Source organism: Melanaphis sacchari, unplaced genomic scaffold (assembly GCF_002803265.2).
Source record: "Melanaphis sacchari strain LSU unplaced genomic scaffold, SCAv2.0 Contig34_pilon_pilon, whole genome shotgun sequence".
In the NCBI taxonomy this organism is placed as follows: domain Eukaryota; kingdom Metazoa; phylum Arthropoda; class Insecta; order Hemiptera; family Aphididae; genus Melanaphis; species Melanaphis sacchari.
The window spans coordinates 331,572-348,421 of NW_020271213.1; the positions used below are offsets into that span (position 1 = coordinate 331,572).

The window sequence follows — 16,850 nt, forward strand, 5'->3', positions numbered from 1 at the left end:
TATATTATTACGACTCCCCCAACCGCAGTCCCTCATATTATCATATTGTCACTGTGACGCGTAGACGTATTACCTACCTATATATTATGTTATATTTTTCAAAGGATCTATTCCCATATTATATATTTGATTTTATCTTCAAATTATTTATTCCGATTTACAAATAATAATAATAACAATATAAATATATATATTTATGATTAGATTATTATTAACAATTGTCCTACTATATTACACTATATAATTTTCATCGAAATATACGTATATATTATAGCCTCAGTAATTCTAGTCAGAGATAACGCCAAATAAGTATTAATGTAATTATACATATATTTGTATATATTTATTATATGATATATACTCACACACACACACACACACACCACACATACACACACACATATATATATGTATAATTTAGAATATATTTTTAGAAAGTAAACATCATCGTATTATTCGTATTATAGTACTTACCTATAAATAGGTAACTAATGCCTAGCAATGCACACGGTATATATTTGTTTTGTTATCCTTAAAGGTCTATTCCGTTCACAATAGTATTATACACATTTATACTTTTGAGTTTAGGTATCTGTATATTATAGCTATATAGGTATCTACTTTTAAGTATGGACACTAGACCAATCAAGTATCCAAGACTTTTTATGTTATAAATTAAATAACTTCAGTAGTCCTATTTATTTCAAAGACGCACATCTATGTGAAGTAACCTATAATAATAAGTACGTGTTTATCACAATAGCAGAATTAATAATATTACTCATTGCTATATGTTTCAGTATTTCACTATATGTTTACGAAAGATTTATTGTTAAATATATCTTGAAATTTTTTCAAACAAGTATACAGTAACACTATAATATGATGTACATTTTATATTTTATCATTACTATTTTTAATTTTAGTAAAAATAACAATTTAAATGGCTGAACTATGTAATTACCTCTTACACAATTGTGCCATGTTGTTCATTGGTTCATTTAAACATCATTGCGGAATATAAACGCCTGACTTGGAAAAAACACGGTACCTAATACTATAGATTAAATATAGTGTATTTAATCTATGCCAATACCTATAGAGGTACTCAAGTGAGTGATGACTGATGAGTAAAGCTTTACAGATGTTAATTCGATAAAAATGACACAAATATTATGAATGCATTATTTAAAACGATAAATATGTATGCAGTATGCATTATTACCTAAAAATATTCCAAAAACAAAAACACCAAACTGGTTAAGTACCTACTTAAAAATATGTACCTATTAGTGTATTACACTTAGTTACAATTAAAACAATTCAATTACTTACCAAACTAGTTACTTTTTTTTTAAATTATCAAGTTTTTAATAAATTAAAAAAATAATAACATAAAAATCAGTCATAAAATCATACTGATAATAACTCAATAAAATCATAATTAAATATTTTAAATTCCTTACTGGAATACATGTAATATACCTACCTTTAATATATAAATATTAAAATTCTTAAACAAGAAAATCATGATTACATCATCATGCAAATTTAAAAATATTTAGAACAAACACGATAAATATAAGTCTCTAAATACGAAAAATTAAGTTAAAATATTGAAATGAATTAAAACGACCATTTATAAACTCAATAGGTACCATAAAATAAGTATAAAATCAAAATGATATAATTGTATTTAGTTGAGTATAAATTAAATTAGTAGGTACCTAGATTATCAATAAATATGAATGGATAAAAATGAGTAATTTCATAGATACAAACAAGTAATTTCATAAATATGCAAGCCTTAATCTAGGATTTCACATTATTTTTATTTTATTTCAATTTATTTGGTTATCAGTTATGTTTAAAATTTGAATTATTTACAATTTAACTTTTTTTCACATTTTTTTTATAAAAATGCATATAAATACTTATTTTATAATTGATATTTTCACAAAATAAATATATTTTACTATTTAGACATAAAAAAAAGCCATACAATCATTCTATTATTCTAACAAATTCAAGTAATTTTACCCATCAGTTAACCTATAACATGTTTAAGTTTTTCATTATTATATAATGACAAAGAACTTTCAGAAGACCTGCTATATAATGTAAACTTGAAAATCTAAATATACAAAGTTGTACCTATAAATTAAAATTTAAACCAATTTAGCAAAATTTTTGCTAATTTACAACACATAAGTAAAGGAAAAACATACAATTTATCTTTTTTTTCTATATTTTAATTTGTTATTTAAATATTAATAATTATTATAATAAATGATTTAAAAAAAAAAAAAAAAACGAATAAAATGCACAATTGATTTATGGAATCAATGTAACATTTTAAATGTATACAATATTATATTTAAGTAGGGATTTAAAATCAACTATGAAAATTCAAAATGATGAAAGTAAAAATATCACTTTGTTTTTATATATGTTAAATATTTACAAGAGTATCATAAATGTCAAATCATACACATCTTTAAAATAAAATACACTTTAGTATACATAAAGTCTAATAATTAAAAAGAATAAAATTACTATTAAATAAAAATATATCTTAAATGTCTATGTATATTACAAGTATGTTTACATTTATATTATATAAAATTGCGTTAGAAAGAGCATACAATTAAATTATAATAAACAAAATTATTTACAATAAAATTATTTAAAAATATAACTTATTTACTCTGAAGTTTCCCTCTTTGGACATAACTTTAATTAATTTGAATACACAGCTTTACATAACATACAAAATGTAATAAATTTGATTTTCTAAAATAAATGTACCAAGTATACTCTATAAAATATACATAAAATTAATAAAATTAACACTTATTAATATAAAAATAAAAATTAGTAATCAGAGTTGGGTAGATGCTTAAAAAATATAAATATTATTTATAAGATATGTTTTACTTGATTAATAAAAATATAAAAGATTTTTCAATTTTGATTTATATAAAAAGGAATAACAGCATGTAGGACAACAAAATCAGGATTCACATAGACTAGTGTTATTGGAATGATATTCATAATTCATTTTGACTAAGTTTTAGTAGCTATGATATTTAAAATGTAATGGTAGTTAAAATGGATTTAGATTTTAGACTTAATAAAGTAGAACATGCATAATTAAAATCAGAGAGAAATCAAAATAGAATTTAAGTCATCAAGAGCTTCTTGCAAGAATGTAGGAAAAAATTGAATTCATGTCTGAAATTTTTTGATATTCTGATATTAACTACTTAATAAATAGTTACATTTTTATTTTAACAGAAACATAAATAATTCATTATTTTTATGTGATTAATAAACTATCATGGTTACAATAAATATATTTGACTAGATAAATTATATCATGATTTTTTTAATCAAAAAACTACCTTGAACTTAATATTTACTAAAAGATTTTATTTTTTTTTATTTTTATTACTTTTAAAAATTATTACTATACCCAACTCTGATGGTACTTTAATGACTGACTAATTATAGTTGACTAATTTAATTGACTAATGAAGACTTTTGTTTTTTACGATAAAACACTGTTATTGTCAGTATTTACACCACCATTCCCTGTGCTATTATGTTGAATTTGTTGATGATGATTTTGAACACTTCCACCACTAGATGATACCGGTGTTAATCCCGTGCCACCATCCATAAGCGAATCGAAATTCAATACTACTACACCAGTAGAGCCATTTTCAGATATTTTTTTATTATTTCCGAAATTGCTATTGTTGAGTTGCAATAGTGTTGTGGGTCGTCTTCTATGTGGCTGTTGCATTACAGAAGTAGGAATAATATTTATGGAATCTTTAGAATCAATATCAGTTTGTATAATAGAATTATCTTCGTGCTTTATTATAATATCATCAACATTATTACTATCATTATCACTGATCACTATGTTTGTACTAATATTTTGTTGTAAAGACATTCCTTTAATTGATGACAAATGATTATTTAATATAATAGGTTTTGTTTCAGAAATTTCATTTGAATCTAATATTGTAGTAGCTTGATTTACAGATGTAATAGAATTCGACAACTGTACATTATTCATATTTACAGCACATTTGTGTTGAGCTAACATCTGTTGTAGATCAGTTTTTTGTTGACGAAGGCCTTGAATTTCAACTTGTAATCTTAACCTTTTATCTTCTAACTGGCCAGTTTCCTGAAAAAATATAAGATATAACCAAGTTAATAAAGGCATATAATATTATACTAATATAAATTTGTAAAAAAAGTTAGTTTTAAGCCATAAAAAGTTTATTACGGAAAATATACCTATTATAGAAATATAAATATTTTAGAAATCTGAAAATTAATATAATAATCACTATTAAAAATGATTCTTATAAATAGCAGAGATATCACACATATACTTATGTTTTTGTTTATTAATATGAAAATGAATCACTTAAACAATTTAAAATTTTAGATGGAATTATGATTATTTCTCCATTTAATAATTACTTTCAAAATAAAAATATTGAAAAATGATTAAACATTAATTTAAAACCCAACTACTGCCATTTTAACCTCAAATAAAGAATAGATAATGTAAAAATATAATATTTTGCCATATACCTCTAAAAGTTCATTTGTATGGTCCATTCTGCGTTTACGACAACGAGCTGCCGCCAGCTTATTACGTTCTCTTCGAACCTGGCGACGTTGTTCTTCTTCTGCTGACATCTAGAAAATATTGAGCAAGAATAAAACAATCTAATTGCACAGAATATGAATCAAGCTATGAAATGTTTGTTAAAATAAATACCTAACATTGTATAACCAAATAATATAAGCAACATGAATTGTAAAATTAAGCAAATAAGATATTAACTCACCATTTTGTTGTCTTTATTATTAGTCCGACGACCACCTCCTGAATTGCCAGTATTTTTCTTGAATTCACTTTTTACGCTATTCTTTGAATTTGATTTGTTATTTTTAGTATTTTGTTTGCGACTCATTTTACCAGAAGTTGTATCGCTACTATCTGTTCCATCATCAGCTGCAGAATCATAATCATCATCACCTTCTTCATCATCAGTATATTGTTTTTTAATTATACTTCGGGTTTTATTCTGAGGTCTTTGGGTAACTACTACTCCTTGCCAGTGTGAAGATGATGCTGAACTAGATGAACCTTTAGCATTAAATATAGAGCTTGAACCAGAACTGTTGTTATTGTTCAATAAAATTGTTGAACCTATGTAAAAAAAAAATGTATTAGTTCCCTAATAAATTAAGTAATAATTAATGAACTTAAATAAAATATTCTTGTGAGATCATTTACCTGATGGTTGTTGAGCACTAGAGTTACTGGAATTGATTTGCAATACTAATGGTGGCACAAAACCAGCCTGCCTTGATGCAGCCGTTGAAAAAGAATTAGTATAATCATTACGTTGTTGTTGGTTTAAACTATTTTGATTTAAATTTTGATGGTTTTGTACATTATTAAGACTAATATGTTGATTATTTAAGCTTTGAAGACTTATTGTTTGATTGCTTAGATTCTGTAGAGTAACACGTTCTTGTAAATCAGTACGATCTGTAACTCCTAAAGTTGATACGTTTATAGTAGAACATGAAGATGACACAAGGTGATGCAGATCAGAAGCTGCAGCTGCAAAATTTTCAGGTGGGCCAGGTGACAAATTAGCTATATCAGCAGCTATGGTACGAAGTGTAGTTGGTGTTAAAGTTGGTGTTGTACGTGTAGGTATGCCACCACAATTGAGACCATCCAACTAGAAAAAATAATTTTTTTTATTTAAAAAAAAAATGTATAGCAAAAATAGTACAAATTACATGTGTGTTTGTTTATGTTAATTACTAATTATTGGTGTCATACAACTTATTTGAATTATACAAAACTGAATTTAGAATATTAAATTTGAATAGATAAATCACAATTCTATACTCTAATAAAATTAGGGTAAGCAATGTTTCATCTAAATTTTGTGAAATAATTCTATACCCAATTAAATAAAACTTCTTTATCTCTTTAAAAAATATATCATCTATTAAATTTAAAATAATTTCAATTATTATTTTGAATTTAAATGTATTGTTATCCATATTATTTTAATTTATTTAAATAATTAAAATTATTATATAAATAAGTACTCAATAATAGAAAATTTATATCTATTATGTTTATTGTTTGTGTAAGGGGATATAAACATTGTTAAGCCGTTTTATTCCAATTAGGTTTTTTTTATTAAGTAATAATTTATCTAACCATTTTTAAATTTTTAAACTGTAAAATTCGATATTTAACGTTAATTTTTTTTTTAAAGAAAAAAAATGAGGTTATCCATTAAAAAAAAACTATATCGTAGAGTACTAGTCTGATAAGATTAAAACTGCGTAGTTAATATTATTGTGTTGCAATATTAAAAATATATTTGATAATAATATGTATGTTTGCCCAATATATTATAGTAGAAATAATTCAAATATAGGCTAGAAAGTTGATAATATTTAGAACTTTCAGTTATCTTGTTGTCTTACAACTATATTATATTAATAAAATGTATAGGTTATATTTTGTAATAAAGATTTAAAAAATTACGACATTTTTTAACCATGATTTTTTGATAAAAGCAAATTTTACAATTTATTATTATTTTTTTTGATTTCCAAAAATGTTTAGTTTTTGTATTTATTAATAAATAATAAAATGACTACCTACATAAATCGCTTATAATTTCCTAGAAAAAATGTATTACCCAAAAATACTATTAATCACAAATCACAATAATCTATTATATAAAAATATCTACAGCTTATCAATAAAATATTATGTTTACTATAACATTAACAAAATTTAAAGAGGATAGGAAAATATTTATACGTTAAATAGTATAAAATACATGGACAAAAATGTTGCTGTGCATTCAAATTGAATATCCGCGATAAATTGTACTTTAGCTTTATACCCCCCCCCCCCTCAAATCGGAACTTCTACAGCCTTCTATCTTTCGGATTTGAAATCATTAACGAACACTTGAAACGCTTTTACAGTAATACAATAATTAATATAAAAGTATTTAAAATTTATAATATCAACCTTATGCATGTCGTCAAAAAATGAAGACGTTGTGGAGGACGACCGTTTGGTCGTGTCATCGTTCAACGTGGTATAAATGCTGTAGCTGGCGTCCAACTGCATGATTTGCCAACTACAAGTGCAAATGCCTACAGGGTCCAAACAATCGCGGCAAACGGACGAACTCGGATCGTTGTAGATATCGGAAGAAGGTACCATTTGTGGAGATTGAAGCATAATATTTAAAAAACGGATCGACAAAAATCCGTGCTCGTTTTTCGACCGTTGAATAAACACAGTACGCGCACTCGTCGTCGTCGTTCAAGACGGTAAATTGTTATCGAAATAATGCCGCAAAAGTCTTGCGATGTATGACCGGACGGAGAAACTTCGTTACGATCGCACGTCTGTGAGGGGTCGACGTGGAGTACGATATAGCTACGACAGCCGACTGTCGAGTTAAGACTGTTAAGAGTACGCTGATCGCTGAATGAACATTTCGCCCGTAGTACACAGTATTATTGTTGAGACATGGTGGGTGGAGACGGGTGGCAGGCAAAGCGAGATACTTGGAGCGGAGTGGGAAAATCGTAAAGTGGGCTCGTGCGACGGTGACATTTCACGAACGGTTGAGGAGGGCGCAGTACACGCGTATATAGGTGGCGGTGATACTGGTGAATGGAACTTTTCGTATGTTTTCGACAACCACTACCACCACTTTTTAATACCCGACGGTACCGCCAACACTTGGTGTTACGATGACGCGCCTAGTAAATCGGGACAGCCGCATGACTCACCGGCAAATAGATTTACGTCACGACGACACGATCCGCGATTGCTCGTCATCTTGCGCCGCAGATACGTACGTTAATATATAACATAATATTATATATATATATATAAACATTTTATTTTTTTTTATTAAAAAAAAAAAGGGGGGCAAATGAAGGCACGCATAGTCGGCAATAATATATTTTTTCCTAGTATCCTCGGAATCGTGTATGAGTCAGTAGTAGATAATTATTAGTATTATATTATATGATTAATAATAATAGTAGAACGTATGCAACGAGTGCCGCACACGATAAACCGGTAGTATAAGAATAATGATAGTATCAAGATTAACAATAAATTTAATAATTTAAAATTTAAGTGCATAATATAATATTATATTATATGTACATACGTAGTTTTAAATTATTACACAACACTATTAATTTTATACTTATATAATACTATGCAACTTTATTTTTGATCATTTTTTTAAAATCACATACCGAAAATACGTATGAAAAGAATTCATAACGTGGTTCGTATTATAATATCGTTAGAATTGATCGATTGACATCAATCGATTTTACATTAATATACTATTTTGAAAAGTTATTAAAAATATTTTAATATTTTCTATTTCAGTATTTTACGTAAAATAAACGAAAAAAAATTACCGGAAGAAACGTGATGTTATTAATTTTAACTTGGTGATTATCTATATTGAATATTAGAAATGTCTCAAAAGTCATGAGTAGGGGAGTAAATAAACGTGATTGGAGAGGCTGAAGTATTAGTTTTATTGTTTATATAAATAAAATATATTTAAGTACCTATTAATTTGTATTGTGAAATTAAAAATTATAATTAAATTAATAGGGGAATAATTTCATATAGGTAATAATATTTCATATTCTCCAGTTATTTTGAAAAGTAAGTAGTATGAATATTTTACATATATTTTTGACACGCCCCTCCCTCTAAAGTATCAACTAGAATTGATTTCTAACAAAAAATTACTCTCAAAGTTATAATCTAAGTATTTTTATTCACCTAATAAATTATAACACTAAAATAATATACCTACAATTCATTGTATAATCAATACATTTATCGCTTCACTCAAAATCACAGTTAAATCGAAAATACTATTTTTATTTTTATTTTTTACAAAATAAATGATTATTTTCATGCACTTTATATATTTTGAATAAGGTTATTGGAAAATTTTTAATACAAATAAATAATAGTAATATTATTAATTATCGTTACCTATTTGATACACAACAGTGTCGGCTCAGTATGGTTAAAAATAAATTGAAATGTTTATTATATTTTAATATATAAGTAATTAATTATAACTTTTTTCATATAAGTTGATAACTTATTGCGAGACATTATCGTAATATTGTTAAATAGTTTATCATAATTTATGACCAATGATAAATTTATCTCATCGCGCTGCAAATACCAATTTACTGAATTCATATTATATCATTTTATATTATAACAATATCATGAAGTCGTGACTAAATTGTTAAATTAATAATAGAAAGTAATATATATTATACATGAACACAAAAAATAATTTGTTAAAAATATTTAAACATTTTAATTAATCGTTTTTCTTCAAAATTGAGATATTTCATGTTCATTTTTCTTCAAAAAATAAATAAATAACATATATCTAGATAATTTTTCTTCGTTATCAAAATATAAAAAAGTCACTCGCTTATTAAATTAAATACCAATCATTTTATAATGTGTACTTATCTATAAATAAATATAAAATAAATTAAAACTAAATATCATTGAGATAAAATAATCGTAGTGAAATAATTTTTTTTTAATAAATTAGAGCTATAATCAAATCAGATTATAATATAATTAACAAATTATTATCATCAATTTTTCAATTACACATATTATATTATTGATATTGAGCATGTTATGTATACTTATATAAAAATACAAATTAAATGGTTTCATAAATAAAATAAATAAATTAAGTAATTATTAATTAATGTAAAAATATCATAGTTGTAATAAAAAATAAACGAATGAGAAAACCTATATTTCATTTTTGTAGATAAATATAATATTTTTGTCCGAAAAAATAGCCTGGTATCAAATTATTACATTTTTATTTTTAATTAGAAGTTTTATATTTCAGTCTATAATTTTAGCTATACAATTTTTTTTAAATATATGAAAACACTTCTAATGTAAAACTTAAAACTCCCAGCAAAAGATTATAAAAACTTAAAATGATTTCCATTTATTTATTAGTTAAGACAATTTATTATTTATTCAACTTGAGTTATTAAATAAAAAAAAGTATACTACATTTTAAATTTTTTAATTACTGGTATGAAGGCTTTAATATTACAAAGCATTTATCTATCCAATCTAAATCATGTTTTATCTAATATTTTTGTTTTCGATCGAAGAAAAATGTTAATGTATTTTGTAACGTAAATGTTTTACTCGTGGGTAATTAAAATAAAAAAAAAATTGATACATAATAGAACACTAATTTTTGAACTATGTCAAATGTAAAATCTGGTAATGAATTAACAAAAACTACCATAATCTAATATAAAGAATTCGAACAATTCAGGAAATGCACGGATTTGGTTAAAATAACCAACAATAAAATTTATATTAACGAAATAAGTAATAATATTTTCATTATGTACATTATGATGTATGACTTGAAAACAAATTTTTAAGAAATAAGAAATTCAAAAAAAATATGTAGGTAACTACAAAATATTTTTTTTACATTAATTTTCAAATTTTTAGTTATGTAAAAAAACAAAAGTATTGAATAAAAATAAAAAAAAGTAATTATTCATTAATTAGATTATTATTAGATTGTATAACCGATAAGGTGATATCAGATATTGTTACTTATCTTATATAATTTATTATAACATTAACTCTAATATGAATACCGAAATATTAAGCATATTTCGAACACAATAATGATTTTTACCAATTACCTATTGGTGAATAATTAAATAGAAAATAATAGAAAACTCGTGTATTACAATAATACAAGTATGTATTTTTAAAATTTTATTTATATATGAAGATATATATTATAATAGAAGAAATGCTTCAATTTCAACTTCAATATATTTTTCGATAAGAAAGTGCATCTATAGATGTCCTTTTTTTTAAATTTTTTTCTAAAGGGGGGGATAAATGTAAAAAAATATCCTAGTATTTTTCTTAATAATTGGGAAAAAACCAATTTTTTACAAAATTCTTTTAATTATTTTGTTTTAATTTGAACATGAATAATTCGTACTATTTTAATTTTTTTTTAATACTTAATTTTAAGTTATCATTTTTTGTACAAGGTATAATTTACAAAATATATTGACTATTTTTAAGATTTTTATAAATATCTAAAATTATTATCGATTTTTAAGTATTGATAAAAACAATTAGGTTTGGTCAAAAAGCTTGAAAATTCAAAACAAAATCTTACAAAAGTTGTTCTTTAAGAAACTTAAAAATATTTAAGCACAATATGACTTTTTTATAGGCATTTGAAGTTCAAATTTTAATAAAATACAACAATTTATAAAATGTTCAATTTTTATAGTTAAAACTCGAAAAATTAATACAATGAATTATGATCCTAATAAATATATCTTGAGATTATTACGTATACATGTAATCTAAGTTAAAAGTTAATAGCAATAATATATCAAATTAAATATAATATAAATACTATCAAAATAATTAATAATTTAATAAATGCGATATTTTCGGCAAAAATTTATTATTTAAATTGTATTAATAAGTATTAATAGTAGTAGAAAAAATAAATTACTATGATAGCAATATAAATGTGAATTATGTTAAGTATATACTATTAGTATGTAATAATACTAACAAACCGTATCATCAGCTCAGAATCGAATTTTGTATACAATTTTAGATTATTGAATTCAAATTTAATGCATCCATTATTACAATGAACAGCTCAATATTGAAACACTTAATACCTATTATTTAACAAAACAGTTATCTATTTGTTGTCCATTGTTTTAATAGTAATTTTAAAATGGAAAAATAAGATAAAAATATTTATTGTAATCGAATTTTTTAAGTTATAACTTATAATTAATAAAAATTAAAATATTTATTGATTAAATAGACGTTCTTTTTATTTATTTTAAATATGCTTATTAAAATTTAAAAAAATAAAAGATATTGCATCTATTATAATGAGCAATATAATAAAAATTGGCTTAATTTAAGTTTAAGATACAGAATTTAATTTCAGAGGAAATTTTCGATAAAATTAATCAACTTGTTTATTTAAAAATTCTACAAGCAATCTATCTGAAAAACCAATAAAACAATAAATCGAAATAAGATATAATGTAAAATTAATTTTTAATGGATCTTAAACAAAAATCTACTATATAAATCTGGTATAACAGTAATTTCAGACCAGAGTGGTCAGTTAAACCCATAGAGAAAGTTTTTGTGATACCTATTAGCCAGTGGCATTGGTGACGGGAAATACCATTATGACGAATTCATTATTGACGTCATGGGACTTCTCTCCCACCAATATTAATACTTCGTAAATTTAAATAATTTAACAATATAACTACTTACATTAATATTACAGGGTCAACTTTGTATTATGTTTTCAAAAGAATATTTAAATTTTTAATTAATAAACAAAAAAATAGTTAACTACATGTTTTTGAAATAAAATTCAATTATTTAATACCTAGTTAGAAGTTACTTAAAATATGATGGATTATGTTATTATAACATTTATTTTTTAAGAGGATGTAAGCACACTGTTTTCTTTCTCTGGCCCATCACAAATGAACAAAATCACATAAAACTGATATTTTTTAAATTTTTTTTTTTTAATTTTTGAGTTATCTTATAACGAAATTATCTATAATAAAATGTATGAAAAATAATATTTTTGAAGAAATAACACATCATCATTATTATAATAATTTTATAAAAAAATGAATACGCATTAATTTAAATTTACAAATTATTTTTGTTTTTTAAATCATATTTAAAGTAAAATTATTAATAAAACACAAAGCTGGTTAATCAAACCCTTAAATATATTATTCTTAAAATATTTGTAAAAGGTGATTTTACTTAAAAACTAATCAAAACAATAATTTTAAATTTTATCTTTGTTCAGTATCAAAGGAAAAAAAATAATGTTCTGGTGTTTACTTAGAATTTAGTATGATTAGTTATGGTAATCAGACTGAATTTAGCAAATACACCTACTCAAAAATGTTTTCAACATATAAACAATTAATTTAAAAAAAAAAAAATACATGACAGAAATACTATTAACTTAATTTTTTAGATATTTTAATAAATAACATATAAAAGCAAAAATTGCAGGCACATAAATTCATATCTATGATTAAAATTTAAAATAATTTGTTTCAATACCAAGTAAACCCAGAACCAATTTTAGGCAATCAAATATTAAGATACAACTAAGAAATTATTATTTATGACATTTTAGAATAATTTAATATTTATCTATAACATTCATTATATATATATATGCAAATAAACCTTTGAAACTAAGCAGTTTACTGCTTAGCATTTTAACGATATCACTCCATATGTTTAGTTTGTAAATTATGTTTACCAACTGTTCTTTATTTATATAATATATAGGTATGTTAAAAATAATTTTAAAACTCCTATTGCAAATATTATAATAAACAAATACATATTAACCAAAGCAATAGTGATTTATGCCTGCAAGATATTGGGACTTTAACCAGTAGACAAGGACTGATAGTGGCAGTGGAATGTTCATATAAATATTAATTGTTAAATAATTCAATATATGGTCATAGGGAAAGATAAATAAAATAAAATTATGTTTAAAATATTATTAATATTATTAAAAATAAAAATATATTTACATTATTTGATAAAAAAAATATTCATACTTTATAGTAACAGTTTAGTATTATATATATATATATATATTTTTAAAATTGAATATTATATTCTGTTTTTATTTAGTGTAAAATATGAGTTATATTGTTTAGTAATAACTAATATGAAGACAAAATGTTCTACAAAACTTCAAAATTAGCATGCATTTAAATACTTAAGAAATCACTAAATATATCTAGGACAAAATACATTTTTTGGCCAGTCAAATACATTTTTATTAGTAGTCTGTTAACGTAAGTAGATACATATTAAAAATAATTCATAAACAGTATGTTAACTTGTTAATTAAAATAATTTTCATTAATATATTTTAAATTAATAAATAAGCTACTAGTTAAATTTAATATTTAAAGAATATTGAATGTAGTTTACCTTAGTGGTAAGTAAGATTTAAGAAATTTTATAAATAACAAGGTCAGAATGATATAAAGTAACATGTTTGATACCATCCTACAAAGAACAATAAAAGTAAATAAATTATTTTAGAACAATAAATTCACTCAATATGAATTTAGTTTTATATGTCATGTTTGTTTTTAAAGAAGTATTGATAAAAAAATAATTAACTTGCAAATAACGCTTAACATATTTAATTAATAAAATTAATATTTGTAAACTTTCAACAGTTTTATTTATACATGATAACAACAATTTAATTTTAAGCACAAATAAATATCCGAGAAATTAGTGAAACAAAAAAAATAAAAATAGATTTCATTTTCACAATTTGTTATGAATAAAGATGAATATGTGACCAATAAAATAAATTATTTATTTATTTATAGAATATACGGGCATAAGCCTGTATTTAAGTATAGAAAAAATATTACAAACAATACATATGAATAATCTTAAAACTATTAATTTTCAAAAAAAGACTAAAAATAAGGGATCTATATTTGCATGAGACATAACCACCTCTAATTGGTTCATTATTCATGTAGTTAGTAGAAGCAAGGAATAAAAAAAGGAGTAGTTGTTCTAGTTGCACGCTAAGGAATCTTAAAGATTAACAAGGAGACAAGGATGGAAGAATCCACTTTATTGTACAAAAGCCCTTTCAGGAAAAATATATCTCCTCAGTGAACTTATTAAATTTAACATTTTAAAACATAACTAGATTCAATTTCAAAATTAACAACTTATTGATAATTCGGGTTTTTTTATTTGAGCAACATAATAACATAATAGTCAAAAATAATTTAATACTTTATTAGCTAAGACAAATATTATGTATAATTTAAAATATTGCTTTTTTTAAACTTGAATTTATATTATGCTATTTAGTATTATATAATATGAGTTTCTAAAATCAAAAAAAAAAAAAAAAGCTAAAGAAAAAATGAAAACTTGCATACAAAATAAAAAAAAACCCACAAAAAAGACCACCTTCAAGAAAATTCATAATTATTTTAATGTTTAATTATAGTTGACATTTTAATTATTTGTGATAACTTTTCTAAAAATCTGTTAACAATAATGATAATAATTTTTTAAGTTGCAACAAATATAAATGTTGAAGCATTTTCTAGCTTTATACATTTTTTTCAACCATCATATCATAAGTATAGTTTAATATTGTATTATATTTAGTTTATTTTAATATAAATTAAATAGTAATCTGTATAACGACAACTATCTTGTTAAATTTTAAAATAATTTTGTGTTCCTCGTATTTATCAATCACTGATATTATATTATTTCAAAAATTGACAGTGGCAATAAAACATAAGATCTTCACTTTTTTTTAAAGTAAATTATATTAAGTACATTTTCACTCCTAAAGTTTAATTTTTGGAACATAACATTAGAATTATATTTTCTATAATTTAATTGGTAATAGAAATAATAGTAAAAATAACCAATTTTATAACTATTATATTAAAATTAATTAAAAATTATAGTATAATAAGAATAATAAGTTTATTATCACTATAACTATTTTTTCGAGTACGATAATATATTTAGTAGTAATATTTTAGGAAATTACTTACGGCCAAGATGGTGGTAGCCACTGATGAAACAGCTGAATTATTATTGTTTGATGAAGAAAGAGAAATTGCAGGCGGTGGAGGAGGTAAAACAATTGAATCAGATGATGAGATTGTTTGATGTAACAAATCTGAAGAATTTTGTTGTTGTCGATTTGAAAACATTATTGATGGCCTTGTAAGTTAATCTAAAAAAAAAGCAAATGTGAAAGATGAATACTAATAAAATAATTTTATAAAAACAAAGTATGCATAATTTGTTTAAATAACTCAAATTCAAGTAATTTTTTTTTAAATATTTTTCTTCAAAAGGTAAATAAAAATAATGAAATAATAGGTATTATACGTCTGTTGTTTACCTGGCAGATTTTTATTTTATAATAAATTGAACTACTGAAGTTAATTTTCAATTGATAACGAACGATGATCGTGTTATCACGATAACATTTTAATGTTTATGCATACTTATATTTATTATCAATTCAAAAAATAAAAAATAGAATTAGGGCTTACAAATTATATTACTCTACTATAATAGCATTACAATATCATGAACGGTGTGACAAGTACGTATTTAGTATAAATAAACTCCGGTACACAATATAGACAAATATTTAATCAGAAATTAAATTCAAACACTTGTGAATGCACGGATAAGACAAATGAGTCATTTGTCGAAATATTAATAGATAAAAGTACGTACCTTTATCTATATAAACTATTAATCTATATACCCAGGTACGACTTTTGTCAACAAAATGAAAAAAAAAAATTGCAGTGTTAACTTACGGGCGTACCCAAGTGCCCAGTGATTCGATACCGCGTTTTGAAGTGCCAACCACTCAGACGAGTCGGTGGTCAAGAAAATTTGACGTTCATAGAAAAATAAAATATATCAGAACCGAAAAGAAAACGCGATAAAAGTATTGCGCGTATGAGATGTTTATTCTGATGACTCATCGCCCGGCACTATGTAGTGGGGCAACGATTTTTTTGGGTGGCAGCTG

General features: G+C 23.5%; 1 protein-coding gene across 5 annotated transcripts; it reads right to left on the bottom strand.

Moving 5' to 3' along the window:
- Window positions 1–3,405: 3,405 nt before the first annotated feature.
- Window positions 3,406–16,850, bottom strand: LOC112596815 (transcription factor kayak). 5 transcript variants are annotated; one of them, XM_025342620.1, is made up of 6 exons: window positions 16,633–16,850; window positions 15,847–16,031; window positions 5,330–5,786; window positions 4,878–5,242; window positions 4,618–4,725; window positions 3,406–4,201 (listed from the first exon to the last, which is right to left on the bottom strand). In XM_025342620.1, exons 2-6 carry the CDS (start codon window positions 16,006–16,008, stop codon window positions 3,551–3,553), a joined length of 1,743 nt encoding a protein of 580 aa, XP_025198405.1. In that variant the 5' UTR covers window positions 16,009–16,031; window positions 16,633–16,850; the 3' UTR covers window positions 3,406–3,550. The 5 variants fall into 5 exon arrangements, with proteins under 5 accessions (XP_025198405.1, XP_025198406.1, XP_025198404.1 ...); XM_025342621.1 differs by having other exon boundaries at window positions 16,547–16,850; XM_025342619.1 differs by having other exon boundaries at window positions 16,357–16,850.